A 23,263-nucleotide genomic window follows, 5' to 3' on the forward strand; every position below is an offset into this window, starting at 1 on the left:
GCATGTAACAAATCAGAAACCAGTTATTAGTTCAAAAACAAAAAAAAAAAACAAAGCAGAAACCTGTGAACGAAGAACTTACCAATCGATATAATGGGCCAATCATGTAGTATGTGTAAACGCGAAAAAAAGCTAACCTTTTTGCTTAGTAGCTACTAGCTTTCCCTGCCACTCACTCGCTCCCCTTTCTCATTGCTTAACAATGGCATAAATGAATCGGGAGCCCATCATGCATCTCCCCCGGGGAAATCATACCAACCTTTTTCGTGCATGTCCCAGGCCTGGCCTTTCCACTTTCAAGGCCAGAAAAGGCTGCGTGCCCTAATTTAATCGCGCTACCTGGAAGGCACATCGTGCCACATTTGTTGAGGGCGCGCGAGATACCAAACCCAATGCCGGGGGAAGGAAGCTGGAAGAGACGGACGGGCGGGGCGTTGAAAGGCGGAGTGGATGGATGGATGGATACACATACATATGCACACTCGTCAGGAAGACAGAGGAAAAGTCATGTCTGTCTTCGTGTCTCTTGCTTTGATGTTATCTGGTCAAGGGTGTGATGCCTAGGCAGATGCTTTGAAGCAGCTGAAATGACATTGAAACATGTGAAAATTCCAATTTTACCGATCTCTTCTTCCTGATGTAGTTGACGTAATCCGTTCATCATACTGCAAAAAGTGCAAATATTTAGAATAAGGGATAGCTCGATCGGCCCTTGCGCATGCAGCAGCTTCACTCTTCAGGTTCAAAAAAAAAAAAAACCCTGAAAAAATTGCTAGTGTACAAAATGTTTCATATTTGCCATTGCGTGCTTCAAACTCGAGAAATCAAATCCTTTGATTTGCTAGAGCAAAGGGCTATCCACACCTTGCATATGCAACTGCAAAGCCCTGCAACCTCACTGTTCCTAGTACTGTAGTAGTGGACAAGCACAGTACAGTGCTCTAGATTAAACCCCATGGGTTACTGGCCCAGCTGCAGAATCATAATCCGCATCGAATGGTATTAGAGGACGCTAACAGCAGAAGGTACAAGGGATTTCTCGAGGCCAGTGCATGCATCATCGGTAAGAGAGAGATAGAGGAGAGGAGCAAGGAAGGCCAGAGGAAAAGACAGAAAGCCCCGCGCCCCGCGTGTGGTAGCGGCTGTTTTCTTCCGGAGGGGGAGGGCAGTGATGAGTGTACTCCAGACCACTGTGATTGCGGGTATCCATCGGGTGGACTGGAGAAGACGATTGCTTCCACACTAGCTTTTTGGTCGCCTCTCTCCCTCATCCGCTCCCTCCCTCTCTCTCTCTCTGGGCTCCGACCTCCAGCTCTCAACCCTAGCACGCAGGTTATATCCAGACTCCATAGCCTCCCCGCCCGTCTTCTTCCTCCAACCCCAACCTCGGCGAATTCTCCCAGCAACCCCAACCAGATCGATCGATGGGTCGGTCGCTGAGCTGACTCCACTCACTCCATGTATGGCAATTCCGCGGCAGGGGCAGTACTAGTACGGCGCACCAGGCGGCCTCAAGATTCATCAAGGGCCAAGGGGGGTAGCTCGCTCGCTAGCTAGGTGTCCGCCCCCACCGCTGCCGGAGCAGGACAAGCACTAGCTGATCTGGGCGCAGCTGCAAGTACCACCACGGCTGCCTGCACATGCACGATCGGCCTCTCGCCCGCGCCCGCCCGTGAGATCTGGTCCTGCTGCGCCTGCAACCTGCATGCGCGCGAGCTGATCCATCCATCCACACAAGGCTGCTGGTATCCACCGGTCGGGAAGAAGATGATGCTCAAGGATCTGGCCGCAATTCAGCAGCAGCAGCTGGCCGCCGACGAGAACATGTCCAACCTCACCTCCGCCTCCGGCGACCAGACCAGCGTCTCCTCCCACCCGCTCCCGCCGCCCGCCAAGAAGAAGCGCAGCCTCCCCGGGAATCCAGGTACCATCTCAATCGAATCCCTAGCTCGCTCGCTCGATCCGTTGATCAATTCATGCACACCCATGGCGCCTTCTAGACCCCGACGCGGAGGTGATCGCGCTGTCGCCGCGGACGCTGATGGCGACGAACCGGTACGTGTGCGAGGTGTGCGGCAAGGGGTTCCAGCGGGACCAGAACCTGCAGCTCCACCGGCGCGGCCACAACCTGCCGTGGAAGCTGAAGCAGCGCAACCCCAAGGAGGTGGTGAGAAAGAAGGTGTACGTGTGCCCGGAGGCCGGGTGCGTGCACCACGACCCCGCCCGCGCCCTCGGCGACCTCACCGGCATCAAGAAGCACTTCAGCCGCAAGCACGGCGAGAAGAAGTGGAAGTGCGACCGCTGCGCCAAGCGCTACGCCGTCCACTCCGACTGGAAGGCGCACTCCAAGGTCTGCGGCACCCGGGAGTACCGCTGCGACTGCGGCACGCTCTTCTCTAGGAGGGACAGCTTCATCACCCACAGGGCCTTCTGCGACGCGCTCGCCGAGGAGAGCGCACGGGCGGTCACCGCCGCGGCGGCGGCGGCGGCGGTGGCGGCGGGCCAGCACCACCAGACGCACCCCGGGATGCTCGGCGACGGCGTGCACCTGCCGGCCGTGCTGGACCACCCGTCGCAGCCGCCACTGGGCGGCATGTCCTTGCAGGAGATGTGCCTCAAGAGGGAGCAGTTCGCGCCGTCGTGGCTCACGCCCCAGCAGCAGCAGCACCTGGAGATGGGCAACCCCCCGTCCGTGTTCGGGTCCCAGGAGTACATGACGGGGAGCTCCACGCCGGATAGCAACGCGCAGCCGGCGGCGGGCCTCGGTTTCGGGTTCTCGCCGCCACCCACCGCCTCGGCGGCGCACATGTCGGCAACCGCGCTGCTGCAGAAAGCGGCGCAGATGGGTGCAACGCTGAGCCGGCCGTCGAACCAGGGCCAGATGGCGAGCGTCCACAGCACCAGCACCACCAGCGCTAACGCAGCAGCTGCTGCCGCAGGCAGCCTGCCTACCACTGGCGCCCACACTGGTGCCCTCGGCTTCGGGGCATCCCATCACTTTGGAGGGGATCGGGAGAGGAGCAGCAGGACCGATCGCGACGCCGGTAGCGGCGGCAATGCCGCGGGCGCCGCCGCCGGAGGCGGCAACGACGGGCTCACCAGGGATTTCCTGGGGTTACGGGCCTTCTCCCACGGCGACATACTCAGCATGGCCGGGTTCGATCCCTGCATGTCGCCGGCCTCGCCGGCGGCGTACGAGCAACAAGGGCACCAGATGAGCAGCAAGCAGTGGCATGTCTAGTCGTCGTCAGCTCAGTTCCATAGCTCGCCATGGATGATGAATCGTATCCTAGTAGATGATGAGGTGCAGCATCAGCATGCATGCATTGCACCGCGGCATTGCTCGATCATGCATGTCGAGATCAATATTTGGGTAAGTTGGATCGATCGAATCCTTTTTGCTTGGCAGTTGGCACTTGTTTTGATGTTCATTTGGAGGGGGGGGCATTTCAATTCTTATATAAACTTCATTCAAGGTGCTATATATAAGGAAGAGACTTGCAAATGTTTATGCTATTATATCATAGTTAATTCATGTTCTTAGTCAGATTATATATACACTGTATCCATTGGTAGTCAGCGGTACTGAATTTGTAAGCTTTGTACGAGGTCTACTACACGCGAAACCGTTGTTTACTGCATAAACGGTCTGATCGTTATGCGTGTAGATCCTTGCATGTACCTGTTCAAATAAATGTTCACGTTCCTGCTTCAACTTTCGAAGGGTCATTTTAAAATGATGTCAAATTAGGCATGAAGTTGAACATTATATGCTAGAAGTGAAAACTTATGAAGAAAATGATATACCTTATAAAATTATTTTTTGGGTGGGAATTCTGAGTTTAATTTTCATGGATTTTTTATGATATATATGTTTGTAAGAAAAGAAAAATAAATCAATTTTTGAGTATCCCTACAGTACTGACAAACATATCAATATATATAAATCGACAGATACATGTTTTAGTTCACCTCATTTTTTTTATTTTTGCTTAAAACAGTTTTTTGATAACCCCCATGTGTAATTTTATCTGGTACTTCTAATAGACTAAATGTTTAAATGAAATCAGATAAACTGTATGTTAGAATATATTTTCCACAAGAAATATTAGTGCAATTTCCATAAATATGTGGATTATTAGGAGTTCAAAGATAACCTGGTGATTATTATTGGTCACCAAGTGAGTTGAGTGCAATATAATAGATTTTTCCAAATAAAGGTAATAAATATATTTGATTAGAGAAGCTTAATTAAGATATTTTGAATGTAGCTCAATTTAGTTTATACAATCATACACAATAATATTAATCATTCTTTAATTAGAAAACCAATTCTTCATAGTAGTATTACTCTTGTGCTCTAATTCAGTATTATGTTACTGGCAGCTGAGATATGGAACAACTTGAGATTAGGTAAAAGCTAGTCGCTGTGACTCCTATTGTTAAGAAGAATAAACTAGCAAACTTTGACATCTCTGATTCATTGATCAGCCGCTCCATGAGAGTATGTCTCTTCACGCTGAAAAAAAGTAACCGTACCCGTTCAGTGATAAAAAGAATAATTATCTTAGGCACAAGGAATGGGCATTGCATTAGTTAACTGCAATGTACTATCTAGCTTACGCTTTTAGTTCTTTGCTGAAGCAAGACCGATCATCCAATCTCAGTTAGCAACAAAACTAATCCCAGGCCCATGCTCCAAAACTTTGTGCTGAAGAGACGCATCAACTTCCATGACTTTCTCCTCTGCGTGCATACAAATCAGTGAAAGCTTCTACTAGTTGTATCTAACCTTTTGGGCATCCAAAAGGCTTTGTTGGCGATGCATTTGTCTGTTCCGAAGAGAGTCTTATTCACCTATCATCACACCAGGAAGAGTTGCAGTACTTGCCAACTAGTAGCTACATAGGCATTGTTTGCATAGTTTCTCACTCGTCTCGTTTTACTGCTGCATATAGTTTCTTTTTCCATGCACACCATGATTGCACACATAGAACTCAACCATGCAGCAAGCGATGCAAAGGTCCCTTTCCTTTTGGCGCTGCCTTGGTGATCATAAATGTTCCGCATATTTCCCCCTTGTCTTGTTTCGGGGAATCTCCATGATTTCATGGCAGCTTTTTGTGTACCATGAACATATGGTAATAGTGCATGGGTAGAGATACAAAGGATACGTAGGTAGAGATACAAAGGATACATGCTAGTAATTGCTAAAAATAAGTCTTTTCCCCCTAGTTGCTGTAGTCTGTTGTTGACTTGTCATGCACTGATGCTGTAGCAGGTAGCTTGCATTGCAGTCTATATGGCCTATGCGGTGTAGCGTAGCGTGGGCCGGCAGAGTGGCTGGCGGGGAGGGGCTTGATACTGTTGACATGTGAGCATGGATGAATGATGCTACGCTATGCTAGAGAGGTGAGAGCCTGAGACCCTGAGAGAGAGAGAGAGAGCACTGTATCCTAATCCTACCCTGCTCCTGCAGGCTTGTAAGTTTGGAATGGCGCATCATCGATCGCATAGACAAGTGCATGCCATGCCCCGCTTTCCACATCAAATATTCCGCGCATCAAAGTTTGGGCGTTCTTCCAAGGGCTACGCGACAAGAGCGGCTTCACGTGTCCCTTTCCCAGTCAGTGTGCGTAAGAGAGAGGGAGAGGTGTTGGATGAATGGATGATGGTTGCTGCACTCTATGTCTCTATCTCTTTTTTTTTTTGAAAGAAGTCTCTATCTCTTTTCTTCGCAAACAAAGCTTGGTTCAAAAATTTGAGAGAGAGAGAGAGAGGGAGCAGCCAGGACTCTGCAGATGCCGATATGGGGAGGGCAGGGTAGCAGCCTGATCTCTGATCACACTGATGTGGTGTTGTCAACGGGGCCAAGGGGTGGTGGTGATGACGACGAGCGCACGCTCTTCCTCGGTCAAAAAAATAAAAACACGACAATACCGTTACATGCATGTAGCTGCAGCATACTCCTACGTACGTATGTAGTAGTACACGTACGTTTACACATGCAGTCACTATTTTTCGTTTGCCAGATTCTATTCTCGAGAGAGAAAGAGACCACTGCCACGACCGCCCTGCGGCATGCATGAGCATGGCACGAAGCCACGAACTGCATGAGAGAGAGAGAGGGGGGGAGAGGGAGAGACGACCGTCCAAGAAAGAGATCGATCATATGAGAGAGAGAAGAGAGAGAGGGAGGGAGACTGCGACCTTCTGCGTGGCAATTGGGACGCACCCCAGCTTTGCAAATCGCAAAGCCTAATCCTCGGCTCCTTTCTCTCCTGGGGTCCTAGTCCTAGCGTGGACGCGTCGGAAAAGGTCGCTGCTTGTTGGCGTCCATCACGAGGCAACCAGCAGCCCTTGTTCCGTGGGGTTCCTAGCCCACTACGTCCTGTGCCTATAGTTGCCGATGAAGCCCCACCCCCACACTGTAGCTGCCACTACGCAGCCTCTGCTGCACCTCGTTGCATTGCATCTGCATGCACGCATCTCTCTCACCAACATTGACAACATGCTTATTCTCGTGTTCCTACCTCCTAGATGCCTGTGCACGCTGCATTGCGTCCCAGCATTTTTTTTTTGTTCCTTTACAAAGTTAACTTTTTTTTTGCAACGTTAACTTTTGTGTACGAGAGAAATTAAACAACTGTGATGTGTGTAAACACAGGGCATGGTGTGTGATCATATGTGTGCAGGGCCTGCAGGCCATCGATTGAGAGAGGTCAAGGACGATGACACAGAAAGCCTAAACTTTTGTAGCCGTTGACATGGGAGCTCGAGCCGGCTACCGATCGAGAGCGCCATTTTTTCTGTCTCGGATGCTTCGAGCTTTCGGGGTGGGGGTGAAAAGGAGTGCATGGCATGTCTCTCTCTCTCCCTCTCCGTGCCTTGTCTTTGACAGCGTTGTTGGAGGAGAGAGAGTCCCAAGTTTTTCTAATGGTTCGGTATCCGTGTGTCGAATTGTCGGTTTAGGGTTGACTGTTTGGTCGCCCCCACACGCATCAGCACGTACCTTTCTTGGTTGAATCAATTTTTAAGGGTGGTTTAATCGCGAGAACTTTTTCAATTCAGGTAGATCGACATCCTAATCGCCGTCTTGGAGTGGTAGCTGTCAGAATCTTCTCGCACAGCACAGTCCTACTCGCTCCCTTAAGAGGTGTGATAGAACACGGTAGGGTTTCGACCATTCATTTATCTTATAAAATATTATTTGTAGTTATAAATTTATAATAATTAGAGAGTACATTTGATTATAAATTCACCGTAGTTATATTATAAAAATAAAAAATGTTAGCTACATTATTAGTTAAAAATTGTAAACTTTAAATTTTAATATGCGTGTGTGATCGGAGGGAGTAAATATCTCGGGTGCAAGGAAGACCCGTGCTAAATTGCCTTAATTACACCTCGTACTAATTAATAAGGACATACTACATCGAAACGTCTTTGATTTTATATTCAAAGTTTATTTGAAGCATGCGTAAAAATTTGCATAGGTTGTTCTACTGCACGAGGCACACGCACCTTGTTAATAATTTTGTTTGAGAACAAAAAAAAAGTGCATTAATAATCGCGCGTATGGTGGAAATAGAAATTGCACAGGAGAAAACAGAGAGTGGGTCGTCGTCTGGACGCAAGTTGGGCCATCGCGGCTGCTCGGCGAGCCCAATTCACCCAGTAATAAAACGGCCGCGAGCCCGCGACGCGATCAATCACAATCAGGCAGGACTTCCCCCTCTTCAAAGTTACTGAATTCCATCAGTTAGCAATGTCATGGCTGAGTGGCCGTCTCTCTCCGCAAAGCTATATGTATCCCTCTCCGCTTGCACTTGGTCTAATCTTGCAGCACCCAGGCCACAACTTTTGCGATCCTCCTCGACTGAAGCACGCAGTGAAGCTTCGAGGAAAAAAAAGAGGGAGAACGTGACCTTGGAACGAAATCAAAATTGACCTCGTCTCCAATAACTTCGACAGATCTAGCCCAGCTGCCAATTCTCAATTCTCATGCTACAGCATATCCTCAAAGAGAAATAAAGACGGGCGAATACGTGTACGAACGGCTTGTGATGCAGCTATGCCAGAGAATCTTCACATCCTCTATGATTTAGAAGCACGGGATGATGTATGTCGATCCAGTAAGCAACTTGTCAGCCTATAACAAGTGCAGATCCACAAGGCCAAAAGAATTGCTTTCTGAGTCCGTACATAACATTAACAGCCCTAACAAACAACTGGCCAAACATAAGATAACCACAAAACAAATTACTAGACAAATCAGCAACTCAAACTACAAAAGCTATGAAGAGAAGAGGGACATCAGGGTTCTCATGCCACAGTATTCTTACAGAGAAAAAACCCAGCAGGTATGTCATGATGCAGTTCAACCTTCACAACTTTTAGGATCAGAATCAGATATCATAAATGTTAAGTAGACATCAATCTCAAGAATGTTTTTTCTTCAAATCAGATGGAATTCGTCAGTAACAACTAGTCACGAGCCAGAACCAAGAATCTATCATCCTCATTTCAGACCAGCAAATGTCAGTGTACAACAAGTCTGTCGAAATCCACAAGCCCAAGAAATGTATTCCGAATCTATACACAACAGCCCTAACAAACAACTACCAAACAAAAAACTAAGCGCAAATAAACTGCTAACTAAACAAAAGAACAAAAAACTCAAAACTAACAACCTGTAAAGGAACGAGGGGTATCAGGGTTCTGGAGTCTGGCCATATATGAGCAGTCCGCTGCTACTCTGATGTGATCCTGAACTATATTATATAGCTTTTTTCTCCAGAATCCAGATGCATAATTTACACTAGCTCAGCTTGAAACTCTTTTATTCCCAATCAACTGAATATCCATCTGTCTTTGGAAAATTGGATGCCGAGCAAAATTTTCCTCACCTGCCGCTGTATTGCGAGCGTGTCTCATAATCTGGTGAAACGCCATGCTCGCTCATGCTCCCCCTAGACAGGCTTCGTAACCTCTGCCAGAACTTCCTGTTCTTGCCTGTCATCAGTGGGCCTGAACTGGACTGCTTGCGGAAAGAGCCTGAGTCATCAGCAGGAGTGAAGACTGGCGTGGAGCCAAATATCTCAGATATCAGCACTCTCTCTGCTTCCATGCCAGTCACGTCATAAACCGCTGTAGTGTGTATGGGCAACTCCTGGCTGAATCTTCCTGATGCAAGGCAATCGTCACCCTCGCTGCAAACAAGTTTCAAGGCCTGCACTACTTCACCCATGCTGGGGCGGTGCGCAACCTCAGGTTGTACGCACATTGATGCGATGGCGGCTGCTTTTGCTACATTGTCCAGTGGCACATTAGGGCCAAGAAGTGGATCGACTGCTTGGCGTAGGCTCAGAACATTTGTTAGAAGGGGCCGAGCCCAAGCCACTAGGTTTTCTTGCCCTGCAGGCTGAGACATGTCCACCGGCTTCCTACCAGTTAGGAGCTCAAGCAATACAACCCCATAACTGTACACGTCACTCTTTACAAGGAGATGCCCTGTCATGGCGTACTCCGGTGCAACATAGCTGAGAAGAAAGCCAAGCGATAATGTTTTTCTGTATAAAATACATTCATAAAAAGAGATGGGGATATGGTTCATACCCGAATGTTCCCATGACACGAGTGGAGATGTGCTGGTTCCCCTCCCCCCTCGCGGTCCTGGCTAGTCCGAAGTCTGATACTTTTGGCGTGAAATCATGCTCCAGAAGAATATTGCTTGACTTGAAATCGCGATGAATCACGCACGGGCTTGAATCTTCATGTAGGTATGCGAGCGCTCGCGCTGCCCCTAGGGCTATCTTCATACGGGAATTCCAATCAAGTGGAGCTGTCTCACGGTCCACTCCTACATTGAGCAAACAGAAAAACAAACAAAAGGGCACTGCGTTAAGTCGATTCTTGAAACTTCTAGACGTACTTTAACATGCAAATACATACCGTGCAAATGGGATTCTACACTGCCATTTGGAATAAGCTCGTATATCAGACACCGTGCATTCTCCTCAACGCAGATGCCTAACAACTTGACCAAATTCCGGTGGTGTAAACGTCCCAGCATCTCAACCTCAGCCAAGAACTCTCGCTCACCCTGGCCATCATATCTCTTAAGGACCTTCACCGCAACTGTCGTTCCATCTTCAAGTGTGCCCTGATAGACACATCCGAAGCCACCTTCGCCAAGTACTTTTGAATCATCAAAGCCGTTTGTGGCCTTGTCAATCTCAGCAAATTTGAATGTTTTTGCCTGCCCTGCGTACGTTGCGATGCTTGAGCCTAGCGAACCTGACGGACCTGAAGGTGAACTATAGCGACCAACACCAGCTAAATGCGTGTGACCTGTGCCTACAATCACTTGAGACGGTTCAGAAGGAAAAACTAGTACTGGCTAAAGTGCACATATTATTCTAGCAAGGACATGTACATGATGAGAAATTGCAGAGAAAGCCTTTGATCTGAGAAGTTATTGCAAGCACTGTTGACTGGCATTTCAAATAACTAATATTTGCTTATTGACTATAAATTCATGGTGAATTTTAATAGCAAATTGGCACCACTTCACTAGACAATTAGCAAACTATGGGAATTAGCATGTTAGCTACACGTACCAGATGACCTAGAAAATTTTGGAAGTACATTATGTGGAAATCCTTGAGCTGTGTCACTTGGGCCCCTGAATCTTAGTATCAGCAACCATGCAGCAAGACAGCAAATAATCAATGCTATAACGGTAGACAAAACGGCAATAGCGATTAGGCTGCCATTCACTTTTCTCTTGGGTCTTCTTACATCAACCCCAAGGGGTTTCATTGCCCTCGCATTTCTGTTGTTGCCAAATGCCCCATCACCAACACCTTCTGGTGCTGAAGGTGGTGAAGGAGGAAGACCTGCATAAAGTTCATATTTCTTGGTGAGAACTAGTGGTGCAGAATTTCAACATGTTCAATAAATGAGATGGTGCATGACTTGTTTGATGCTGCATCCTCCACTGTGTGCATATGCGATTGAATGTCAATAATAGATTTGATGGGCAAAATATGCACTGATCAGCAACAGAATACCAAATATAAAACGAGTCAGGACACTAGCAAGATCACAGACCTGGATATACAACATACAGAATCTCATAGTCCCCAAAGACTGATGGTTTTAAAGAAATTTTTTTGCTCCACAAGCTTTCAAATGCTGAAAATGCTGTAGCATTGTCGAACTTCACTTGCATTGGTACTAGATCGACAAGAACCATTGTTTTGTCAGGTTGATCACCAGCAACATTTGCACCCATTACACGGACCTGCCTCTCTGCCATGTTTACCCCAGACGATACCTCTTCAGCAAAATCAGAGACCAATGGAAAGAATGAATAAAGGTCAACACTTAGACGAATTCCAACTCTGATTGGTAGAACACAGGCACATGGGGCTCCCGCAGGTGGATCTGTTAGAGGCTCAGGGCATGATAATGAATTGCAATCTGCATTTCACAGGCTCCAACATGTAAGCAATCACCGATATCACACAGCACACCGGTAATATTAGATCCAATTTGAAATGATAAACGTATGAGAACAAATACGCAAAACTGTACATCTGTACCTGAATTAGGTGGTGGCGGAGGCAATGTCCAAATAGGATGAGCAGATGGTGCTTTTGGCTCCGGCAGGGGAGGGATTGGAGGCAAAGTAGGAGAAAGATGATGCCCTAAAAAAACCAACAGTTTGGAAATTTGTATTGACATGAGGAAAAATCATTAATAAGGCAAAGAAACAAGGCCATGAACATACTTTTCTTTCCTTTCGTGGGACCCCTCGACGATGCTGGCGAAGGAGATGGGGGATGTACAGGAAAGCTTGGATGTCCTGGGCAGGAAAAAAGATACGAGAAAATTGTCAGTGTCTGAAATGAATCCAATGCACAAGCAGACATTAGCTGGACTACCTTGAGGGATTGGTGGAGGTGCATGGTGATTTTGCCTTTTAGTCCCAGTCTGTCTTGGAGCTCGTGAGACCTCGGGCCCTGTAATGCATAACCTTTTAGATCCATGGTCAGAACTGACAATATTTAGGCTTCAGGTGGAAGTGTATTTACAGACCTTGAGCACGTGACGGCGGGAATGATGGGGCAATTGATGGATTTCCTCCATTCTTTGGAGTATTGGATTTCCATCCCCGAGCATGAGATCTACCAGTGGGTGCCGATTTAGGAGCTAAACTTGGTGGTGAAGGTTGGGCATGTGAAACTGATGAAGCATTCTTCGGGATTGAAGGCATATTTGTGTTCTGGGGCGAAGGACTTGTTGCAGGTGCAGATCCTGAAACAAGGAATTTTGGTTGACAAGCTACATTGACATATACAAGAAGACACAGCCAAAGTTCATTAACTGAGATTACCTGTAACTGGTGGTTTGTGATCTGGGACAGTTTGACCAGTGGATTCCTTTGGAGGAGATGCATGTGGAACATGATGCTTCTTGAGATTTGCAGGAGGGGAAATATTTGCTGGGGGTGCTGTGTTTCCTATGTATTAACATATAGTCAAATATTTAGAACAGAAGGGCTGAAGAAACCACAATCGAATTGATCAAATCAGGTAATTTTATCCTCACCATTCTTATGCTCACTTCTTGGAGCCTCTGCCTGCTGTCGCGGTGCTTGTACTACAGGTGATGCAATCGGAGGATTTACATGTGGAACTGCTTTTCAAGAAATAGGAAAATGAGAAGAGATATGGAACCTGAGTGATTTTATCTACTTTCAAGGAAAAAGTTTACCTGAAGCGGAAGGAGGGATAGCAGGAAAACTTCCTGAAGGTGGGTATGGCGGAACATCATTTGCTGGAGGGGGCAATGCAGGGGGTGGATGAGGTGGGACTACAAATTTTTTTCATCAGTGAGATGAGATTTTATGCAGAAAGAATTCATTAATAAAAATCTTAATCACTTCTATCAGTCAGAACATATACCTGACCCAACCGGCCTATTTGGTTGATTGTTCACAGATGGAGGTGGCACGACTGGTGGAATAGGCTTGAGGGCAACGGACGGAGCAGGAGCCTGAACAGAAGGTAGCAGTGCAGGTGCCCCAGGAAGAATTGGAGTGGGATTTTCAGCTGCAGCTTGTGGAGGAGCTACCGGTGCAGGAACCTCATCCGTGGGATCAGTGGGTGCAACCTCAATTGGAGGAGGTGCATTATACACTACAAGACATAAAGTTTGCAGTGTAGCCATTAGGACTGGGACATCATATAATCATATCTAACTGCAGGGACAAAAACAAAATTGGAGGAGGATGAGTTACCTTCAGGAGGAGTTATTGGACTGGGAGCATTTTGCGGCTCAGTGGGAGCAGCAGGGCTAACAGCTGCCTTCTCGGGGGAAGGACTTGCTGATGGAGTAGATGGTGCTGAAATAAAGAATGTAAGGGGTTACACTCCAAAGTTGATTATGGTCTGGGAACATAATGTCATGCTGTATAGGAAATTCGGAGCTACCTGTTGGAATAGTTACTGGACCAAGAGCAAATGCAGGTTCAGGAGGACTAGAAGCTTGTCCTTGGTCTGGAGGAGAATCAGTGACAGCAGGAGAAGGGGCCAGAGTAGTACCTACATCAAGTAAAGAAGACAAGTTCATGGCAAGGACTAGAATTATGCACACTACTCCGCAATTATTAAGATCAAAGTTTACAATCATCAGGTTGCAGTTATTAGAGTAATTTTACTAGTGCCTAGTCACCGTATCAAATGACACTACCATGTTGCAGAACAAGAGCAATGATGATGCAAGTACAGGACATGGAAATGCCCGTCATATTTATGGAAGGGAAAAGAATGCAGTCATCCCTCGAAATTCAGTTCGAAAGCTACAGCATGCCAGGACGAGAACTGGAACTTCGAAAGCCACCGGCATTGCAGCATCCATCTTAACTAAAATTCAGAAAACAGAAATTTCATTTATTTCTAGCCAATTCATAGCATCCGCCCCCGCAATTCGCTCAAATTCTGAAGTAACAGCCCAGAACCGCAATTCCTCAGCCACAGATCAGTTAAACAACATGGGCATTGCAAAGAAAATTGCTGATCCAGAACTCGAAGTCACCCTAACAGAACACGCTGAATTCTTCTTAAATTGCTCAACCGAGGCTGGGAAGAAAACATGAGAAACAACCCATCCTCCGCACTACTACGCCATGAAGCCAGACAGCCAGTTGAGCACCATACACCGCTGGGTCTCCCCACCCCAAGAAACCAGAGCAAAGGGAGGGGGACAAGCTGAAATCGAAAATGCATTTGCAACGCGTGGAGCTGCGCTCACCTCTGGATCCAAGAGCCGAAGCAAGAAGAAGCGCCACGAGAGCAAGAGTCCGCATCTCGCCCCCCTCACGCGCGCGCCGCCGCAGTGGGAAATCAGCAAGCCCAGCAGCAGCCGTCAATGCCGGCACAGATCACAACCTTGCCGGCTCCGCTGCGACGCCGCTCCTCCCGCCGCAACCGCAAGAAGCCCCTGAAGCGCGGGAAGACGACGGAGCCTGACCGACATTTTGGCGGCACGCCATGGAGGGCACCAAACCCATGTGGAGGAGTAGGAAGCCTGGCAGTGGGAGGGAGGGAAGGGGAGGAGGAATAGAGGAAGGTGAGGAGGTGCCGACCCGGAGGCAAGGCAAGAGCAAGACAGCGCCACCACCAGCAGTCCAGCACGGCCAGTACAAGTACCAGTAGAGCGAGCAGTAGTTACAGAAGACTAATTGTAGCTAGGAATAAATTACTAGCATCATCCTCCTAACAACAGAAAAAATTTCCAGCAGCAGTATAAAAAAAGAGAGAGCTTTGGGTTGAAGGAAGAAACAAGAAGCTAATCCAGGGGGCGCGAGGAACAGTAAACTAACATTCCTTGCTTCCACCCCGTGCCCTCCTCTCACGATCTCATTACTGCTCGGGGAGGTGCAGGGCACATGCCGGGATCAATAACTAATCTCTACATGTGTCCTAGTACTATGGATGGATGAAGGAGGGGCGAGCGAACAAAAGGGCAGGAGGAAGGAGGGAGAATCTTGGTTGGGTTTAGCCGGGGGGTAATTATTGAGCTGTACCGGCATGGAAAGATGCAATCTTTGGGTAATTAATCCGGGGATAATGCCAACCCCACTGTCCCTCTCGCTGTAGATTCTTGGCCCCGCGGGCGTCGGGCGGTGGGGGCGTGGATGGGTCAGGTGGTGGCCTCGTCGTCCGGCGGCACCCGCCAGCCTGGTCAGGGATTAGCCCAGTGCCCAGCTCTGCTGCGTTGGAGACGGAGAGCACGAGCGCTCGCGTTCGTATCGGCACTCCGTGTCACGGCAGCGCGCGCGATCCGGCTGTCGGTCGATCACGAGCGCGCGACGCGCTCCCGTTCCGTCCCCGTGCGCCGACGGCGTAAATGGGGGCAGCGCCGGATCACGCCGCGACGCCACCATCGGATTCCGCGCCGCCGCGGCATGCAGTTTGTACCGGACCGGCCCATGATCCGCGACGGATCCTCAGATTCCGACGTGCGGGTTTGTTCCCCTCCTGCGTGAGGCGTGAGCAGCGCATCGGCAGCATGCGTTTGGTTTGGTCGCGGGCGGCGAGGGGAGGCGAGGTTGCGGCGTCGCGGTCGCCGACGCCGACTGCTAACTTGAAGGCTTGCGGCGGCGGCAGGCCTGGCCTGCCTGGCTTGGGACCCCCGCGACAGCGGCCAGGGGCGCCAGGCATGAGGCTGCTGTACGCGTGTACGGCGTACACGTACGTGGTCGCAGATCCTGGCAATCACGAGGGTATTATTGCGGGGGGCAGGGGACTGTATACATCAAAGATTACTGTTAGATTCGGGCTAATCATCCTTATCACCTGTTCCTGAATTCCCGGCGTCCCCCTTATACGGCCCTACCTGCGTCCATCCTGATTCAACCGAGTTGGATGGACATGTACCTCCAAAAAAAAAAAAGACAAAATTTGAACCAAGTCGAATTTGGTTGAAATTCTCCCCAATCCAAACAGGCATACTGCTTCAGGCACAAAGGAGTAAGCGGGCGCGCACAGCGATGGTTCACTGGCCTCGATAGACAAATGTAACCGTAGTGGCGCTGTCGCCCTGATCCCGCCGTGATCAGGGAACAGACCAACGTTTTGGACGCAGACAACACAAGAACACAACCCGAGCGCCCCCGTGGTCGGCTACAGAGCCATCCAAGAACTAGCTCACAAACCTAGCTACCTGTAAGCTCCAACAGATACTCCATGCTATACTACCTCTGGTCATCTGCATCCATCCATCATCTACCCACCCGTGGGAGGCTGACAGCCTTGTCTGTCCTCTCTACTGAATTGAACTTACGCTGATGAACTGATTAACAAATAGGACAAGTAACCTGCACCAATGCACCATCGCATGCTTCTCGTTCACTTCATGCGGCGAAAACTCTCTCGAGTCTGAAGCAACACGCGGCTATTGGCGACCGGCGTCGCTTTCTCGTACGTGTAACTCGATTCAGCAGCAAGCAAGCAACAGCAATGGCCGCGACGGTTGTTCATTCCGGCCACATTTGAGATGCTTCATCCGGAACTGATCGGTCGGCCGCGATACTGCAAAAAGAGTTGATGATGTCTGCACGCATATGCATTGTGTAGATCATCATCAGCTGCAACCAGCAAGTGAAGCAACAGCAACATTTTCCTTGCCTATGATGCTTTCCACGGTGATCATGATGCAAACTGTAGCATGGTCCTCAGCCTCTCTCTCAGGTAGCTTGCAAATACACAGAGCTTTGCGACACGTACTACAATACAACAGAGAACGACGGTGTACGCGCGTGTACGCGTCAGGGTCGCTTGACCTACTACGGCTGCTGTTAGTTGCAGCTTTGTTTGTCACCGGCCGGATCCATCCATGGCCATCGGTGTCTAGAGATTGCGTGACAGGCAAAGTTACCTACACGTCGTCGCCACCTTTGCTTGCCAAGTTGCCATGCGTTGGAGTCCAGGAGTCCAAAATTGATAGGAAGCCGATCAAGCTGGGACAAAAAAGTTAACCGGTTCTTCCATGCGGTCTGATCGGTGCGGTCGGATCGGTTGGTCTGGCAAGATCAACCGGTCTAATAGGTGGGCAATACATACGATATTGATAGAACCCTATATTACTTTTTATTGTATTACTTTTATTTATAAATATATTTAAACATATTTATAAATATATTACTTTATAAATATATATTTATATTATCTAGCAATATAAATACCCGAGATAAATTTATAAAGACCCTATAAAATTTATTACTTTATAAAATTTATCTACAAACCGAAAGCAATATAAACCTTATAATATAAATTCCCCACCCTATAAATATAAAGGGCCGCGGCCGATTAAGGCTAACACCCAATCGAACAAAATATTTATCTTTACTTTTATCTTCAAACCCTAATCTTTTCCAACCCCTTTGCTTCCCTCCTTCGCCTTGACCATGGTTGAGGACGTTCTGAGTAGCCTGCCAAACTCAGAGCAACCCTAGACGTATCATTCCTGACGGGATCCTTCCCGAGGTGGTGAACGTAGGTTTTTGCGTTGCCCCTATGCAAACCGGTCTGACCGGCTAAACGCAGGAGCCTCGCGAGGTGAAGTTCCATCGCGCGCGATCTAGCGCAATTCGGTGTGTTGACAAAAAAAAAGCATCAACACCATGCCTCCACGTGATGCACACATGGCCATCCTACGTGGGCACATCAACCTTTCTACTATTTCTCACAACGCTATATACGCTTGTATTGTATCTTGGGGATTTCGTAGGATATTTAACCAAAAAAAGATATAATCCGTTTCCAAATGGGGCCTTGGTCCAGGCTAATCAGTAATTACTGGTCCCGATGCTATATGTTCCTCAAGAGACCGGTCCAGGCACGGACAATAAACTAGCAGCACCAACTTTTTCTTGCAAAGATTGAGCATTCTGCTGTGCTGGTCATCTATCCCTGTTCTTTCCTGGCCGTCAAAATCACCGTCGAACTCTCGGTGGGTTATAGCCATTTTCAGCTCTAACGTGAATTGCAGGAGGGCATTGCAACGACGACCTATCGTTGTACAGCACAGGGACGTTCTACCCATTGAATATTCAAAGTGTAGCAGCCAAGAAACCTAAAGTGGTTACTTGACCTCCAAAACAACAGAAAGAATCATCTGCGGAACCATCGATCTCTTTGGCTTCTCCTTCTCCAAGGCACTAAAAGAATCATGCATCCACATCCTGACATCCACTTCTATTTAATACGGACATGCCTGAATTGTTTGCTTATCTTTCATATTACAAATTTTTTTTGAACCCCTCATCTTCTATCTCAATTCTCAAAAGAAGAGAAGAGTAACTGTAAAAAAAGGTTCAGTATGTAACACACCGGCAATCTTGCGGGGATGGTGGTCACCAGAGCAGTAAGTCTGGCCAACCATTATATGCACTAATATGTCTTAAGCAGCAATGCTCGAAACCCCCTGCTACTGCACGATCCTTTCATCACACATGGTGTGTCATATAGCTCAAAGGAGGCGGATTTGTTTGGTGATAAAATCGCTAATGCAAAATCAGACGAGACTCACTTGAAGTTGATCTCTCTATAGTCAAGCACACGTTAATGACTCAATTGCGGAGGAACCAACCGCAGAGGATCCCTATCCGTTCTACTCCCTCAGTCCCAAAAAGAATTGAACTCTCGCTTCCCGAGAAGTCAGCCAATTTTAAATTTAACCAAATGTATACAAAATTGTACTAACATCTATGTTACAAAAGAAATATCAATATATTAATAATGTAATATATTTTCATACTAAATTTGTTTGGAGATGTAAATGTTAGTATATTTTTGTATAAATTTGATCAAATTTAAAATTGTTTAACTTCTCGAGAAATGAGAGTTGCATTCCTTTTTGCATGAAGGGAGTACGCGGAGGACCGGGGGAAAAGGCCAAAAACTCTATTCAATGAAGAGGTGGAGGTGGAATCGAGAAAAAACTAAGATTTTATCTTCTTTTTAGCGAATCACGTGAGAATTACTGTGGATATAAAAAATATTCTCTAAATATTAACAGTAAAACTCACGTGTACAAAATGCAATCTAGCTCATGCAATCAATTATACATGTATATGCATGCTTAGCAACGTGAGGACCTGTTGACTGTTGTATAAGCTTTGTAGCACTGGCTCGTTCTACATACATATTTGGCATCTGGCTGCTGCTGATGAGATGCCTGAGATGTGAATCATCACTGGAGGAACGGACAAGACGACCGGTTTGTTGGGCTCCTGCTCATGAGTCATGATCTCGTACTGTCGATCGACTAGTTGCAGCGGACGACGTACGTGCCCTGCATGACACGACGCTATCACGCCAGTTCGGCTCACATGCTTGCTGCTCTGAAAATTGCCAAGTCCGTGGACACGTTCCTGTTCAATCATCAGTACCTGTAGAGAGGATGAACACTGCAAATGTGGTGGTTGGGGTGTGTACAAATTTGTGGCGTCTGGAGCTTGTTAGGTGTGCGGTACTAGATACCATCTCGTCTAGCTAGAGGAGACGGGACAATCCTCGCATCAATATGATTGGGCCTGACAAGTGGCATCATGGATTGCTTGTCCAGTGATTAGTCCACTGCCTGTCGCATTCTTGGAGAGAAATGTGTATATGTGTCCATAATATAGTCCATGCAACAATGTGGGTCAGTATGCAGTGTCTCAAATGCAAGGGGAACAAAGTACTGCAATTGAAGCACGTTGTATGTATATTTTTTTTATTTCTTATAGCAATGGGGGTATTCTGTGACCAAAAGCCAGCTGGCTTGAATTGATGATCGGTCGCATCATCACAATTTGGTTTGTTTATAATTTGGTTCTGTTAGAGTCCTGATGGAAACGCTAATCATGCCATCCTTTTGTGCAGAAAGGAATAAGGCACATTGGATTGCTAGTCTTTTATAACTCGTGATCGCTTTTGCATTATCATGGGTCCATTATTTGTCGCATGAACCGTGTCAAATTCATGTTGCTCCCCAAATCATACATGCCATTACTGAATTAGCGCGTGCTACCCCTTTTTTTTTTCTTTATTCAAATGGCGCGTGCTTGGAGTTAAAACCTTTTCCCCATCCTTGAAAATAAAATAAATAAACCCCAGCTGATCGATGGCCAGCTTCCCGCTAGTACATTGTATGAACTCGTGTGAGTGGCAGGGAAAAGGTACAGTGATTCAGGGCGCCCCCTTCTGTTCGGCTCTGAACTTTGTGTTTGCGTGTTGCTGTAAAGCGGAAAAAAGCGAGAGCAGGCGTTCACTTCACCACATCCACATGAGCCGAGCGAGCTTCCACCACGCAACGCAACGCACTGCCCGTCTCCATCTCCATCTCCCTCACTCCTTTTGCCAACACGTGCAAGATCGTGGCGGAATCGGCGCTGCTAGCTGCAACTGCTACCACGACCACTAGCGATCGGTGTCTGCATGGCGATCACAAACATGTTCAGAGCATTTTCAGAGTATAGCCATTTCTGAAGAAGATGGGAGCATTCCATATGGCTGTCACTCTATAAATGCAGCGCTTAAAACCTGACCTTTCTGGCCACTTCATCCAGACCACCGCAGAGCTGTAAGGTTGGTTGGTTTGGATCACGAAAAGCGCGCGCGCACATACACTAGACATCTGCATCCACGGATCGACCACGCCTTGGCCTTAAGCTCTTGGCCCTTGGTGAAGCCATGATAAAGAAGAGATCAATCACTCTGAATGTCTGATCTGATCTGGGTAGAAGGGAGAAGGAGAGTTGGACCATGCCGGCCGGCCTACCAGAAAAGTGACCGGTGAATGTGAATCAAGCTAGCGGCCGGCACCCCGGTCCTGCTCCGATCTGAAGTGCGCATGCACTGCAGTTGCGATGCAACCCTGGCAGTCAGGCAATCAGGGGCACGCCGCAGGTCCCTTTGGCTTCAGCAATGAGGGCCTAAAGATCAAAGCGGCAGCGGCAACTTTTCCTTTTGCCCCTGCAAAGGAACAAGGGACCATCCATCATCGCGGTCGTCGCTTTAATCGCCCTTGCCTTGCCTTGCCTTGCCTCGCAATTCTACCCATCTCTAGTGCCCATCTCTCTTGCAGTCTCAGTCTCGGCATCAGTTACCAGTTAGCAGAGGAGGTAGATGATGGGCGATGGGGCAATGATGCATGGGTCGAAAACTGAAAGACTGACAGAGTGGAGTGGTGGTAGATGCCAGTAGCAACAGACAGTGGCTGGTCCTGACGGGTCCTGAACTCAAGGGGCTTGACCAGGAAGCTTCCACTCCATGCATTCTCTTTTCCTTTCGCAGGAGAGGAGAGGACAAACAAAAGAACAGCTGTGTTGCCACAAATCAGGGCGTCTTTCTCTTTCGGTGTTTGCTCTTTTCAAGCTACGTACAAGCCTACCTCGTTTCAAAAAAAAAAAAAAGCTACGTACAAGCCTACCGTCACTGGGGACCCGACTTTGTTCTTTCTGGATATAAAGACTGATGAGCGGTAGAGTACTAGCACAGGGCTGTTCTTTAGCGGATTACGTAGCAGCCTGTATATGTGTGTCCCTGCAGCTCCTTCGATGAGGAATTGAGGATTAGAGCTTGGAGGCTTGGGTCGCGATCCATCCAGGATCATGCAGGCGAATCATGAGTCATGATCGGCCTCTCGGTTTTCTATTCTTTTCATGAGTATCACCCGCACGGCGTTCTAAGGCGGATCGTAAGGTTGATTAGCAGGAGGAAAAGGGTCCCGGATGAATGCAGCTTTGTTATTAATTTCTGTGTTTCTGACGGGACTTTGTTTCTTTCTTCTTCTTTTTTTAGGGGGCATAACTCTTTCTTTATTCATCAGCAGAGTTATGACGGGACTTTGCTTCTGAAACCTGTTCCTGTGTACTGAGCTGAAAGTCTGGTGGTACTGACAGATTTCTTCGTCCTGTTTGTCTGCCAAAAAGATCAAGGAAATACGGGTCCGGCCCATCTGCGGGCTGGCTTGCGGGTGTAACCGGTGGTCTAAAAGAAGCCTGCCAAACTGAAGCTATTGGGCCGAGTCGACGAGGCGGGAGATCAGGAGACCGCCGCCGACCCACCACACAGAGAGGTCGGCGTTCCGGCCCAGGAGGCTTCCAATCTTCCATCATCTGCTTCAGAGCTGTGATGCAGATTTTTTATGAAACGCAGGTGGATCGGAGTGTGTGGTTAATGGCTCGCTAATGTATGCTGACAGCTTATGATCGTTACAGCGTTGCAGTCGCAGGCGAGCTGTGTGAATTTTGGCATTGGCATGCTCCACGACAAACGCGATGCGATGCGAGCCTAGCTCGTGACGGCCTACATATTGTAGCCCATCTGGAACAGAAAAGACGACGCTGCCCTTTCGTACATGGCTACACATCTAGCTACACGTATTGCCTTCGATTTAAGAACCGGTGATGCTAGAGGAGCGGACGATGGACCGGGCGAGCCCCAGCCCCCTGTGCTGCAAGCCTTCCTCCTGCCTGTGCGCGCCCTGTAGCTCCATGCTGCTATCGTTGTAGCCGCGCTAGTGCTCGGGCGGGCGCCCGGCTGTTTGAGCTACTCTACTCTTATCACTGCGATGGATGGGATCAACAAGCCACGGCCAGCCAGCCATGGCGTGTGCAGGCTCAGGCGCAGCGGCAGCCGATGGATGGATCGGGCCTGCAACAGCAGCGGCAGGCCCTGGTACACGCAGCAGCGGCCTAAAGGCTGCTGCTGCAGCAAGAGCCAGGCCTGCCTGATCCTCCCTGCAGCTACCAGCTAGGCGTCTGCCACAAAGAGCTACTCCGTGCACTGTGCCCGCCTGCCGCGCTGCGCTCCTGCGCGTCCTTTCTCGACAACCAACACGTCGCCTCGCCTGTCCGGTTGCTAGCTCTTCAGGGGCCTGTTCGCTTCAGCTTATTCAGCCGGCTTATCAGCCACCAAATAGTGTTTTCCTCTCACAACAAATCAGCCATTTCAGCCGGCTTATAAGCTGAAGCGAACAGACCCCAGGTTTTGGTCCTCTTCTCCCATTGAATCGAATCACAGCAGCCCGGGAGACGGGAGCCCTGGACGCCATACGGCCTGGTCGGTCCATACACATCACCCAGCGAGACTGCGTGGGCCCATTTCTCTCTCACACACCGCTCGGGACGTCCGTGCCCGTGCACCTCCCCACCGGCCACCGCCGCACGTCGGGCCGTGGAAGACGCGTGCCGCGGCACGTC

At 48.5% G+C, this 23,263-nt stretch overlaps 2 protein-coding genes across 5 annotated transcripts; one reads left to right on the top strand and one right to left on the bottom strand.

Moving 5' to 3' along the window:
• The first annotated feature begins 1,091 nt into the window (after positions 1–1,091).
• LOC117858943 (protein indeterminate-domain 7) lies at positions 1,092–5,552 on the top strand. Of its 4 annotated transcripts, XR_011898337.1 has the most exons (4): positions 1,092–1,924; positions 2,001–3,373; positions 5,282–5,412; positions 5,480–5,552. XR_011898337.1 is itself a non-coding variant. In XM_034742102.2 (2 exons), the coding sequence occupies exons 1-2, from the start codon at positions 1,768–1,770 to the stop codon at positions 3,239–3,241; spliced, it is 1,398 nt and encodes a 465-aa protein (XP_034597993.1). In that variant the 5' UTR covers positions 1,092–1,767; the 3' UTR covers positions 3,242–3,715. The 4 variants fall into 4 exon arrangements, 1 of the variants encoding a protein (XP_034597993.1); XR_011898335.1 differs by having other exon boundaries at positions 5,279–5,552; XR_011898336.1 differs by having other exon boundaries at positions 5,282–5,552.
• Positions 5,553–8,496: 2,944 nt separating this feature from the next.
• LOC117858942 (receptor-like serine/threonine-protein kinase ALE2) lies at positions 8,497–15,019 on the bottom strand. The gene is made up of 16 exons (XM_034742100.2): positions 14,323–15,019; positions 13,503–13,613; positions 13,310–13,414; positions 12,975–13,208; positions 12,784–12,882; positions 12,619–12,705; positions 12,404–12,529; positions 12,106–12,324; positions 11,952–12,029; positions 11,798–11,872; positions 11,610–11,714; positions 11,116–11,487; positions 10,623–10,901; positions 9,955–10,359; positions 9,619–9,862; positions 8,497–9,542 (listed from the first exon to the last, which is right to left on the bottom strand). The coding sequence occupies exons 1-16, from the start codon at positions 14,375–14,377 to the stop codon at positions 8,906–8,908; spliced, it is 3,231 nt and encodes a 1,076-aa protein (XP_034597991.1). The 5' UTR covers positions 14,378–15,019; the 3' UTR covers positions 8,497–8,905.
• Between the last annotated feature and the right edge of the window lie 8,244 nt (positions 15,020–23,263).

The sequence above is a fragment of the Setaria viridis genome, chromosome 5 (assembly GCF_005286985.2).
Source record: "Setaria viridis chromosome 5, Setaria_viridis_v4.0, whole genome shotgun sequence".
In the NCBI taxonomy this organism is placed as follows: Eukaryota; Viridiplantae; Streptophyta; class Magnoliopsida; order Poales; family Poaceae; genus Setaria; species Setaria viridis.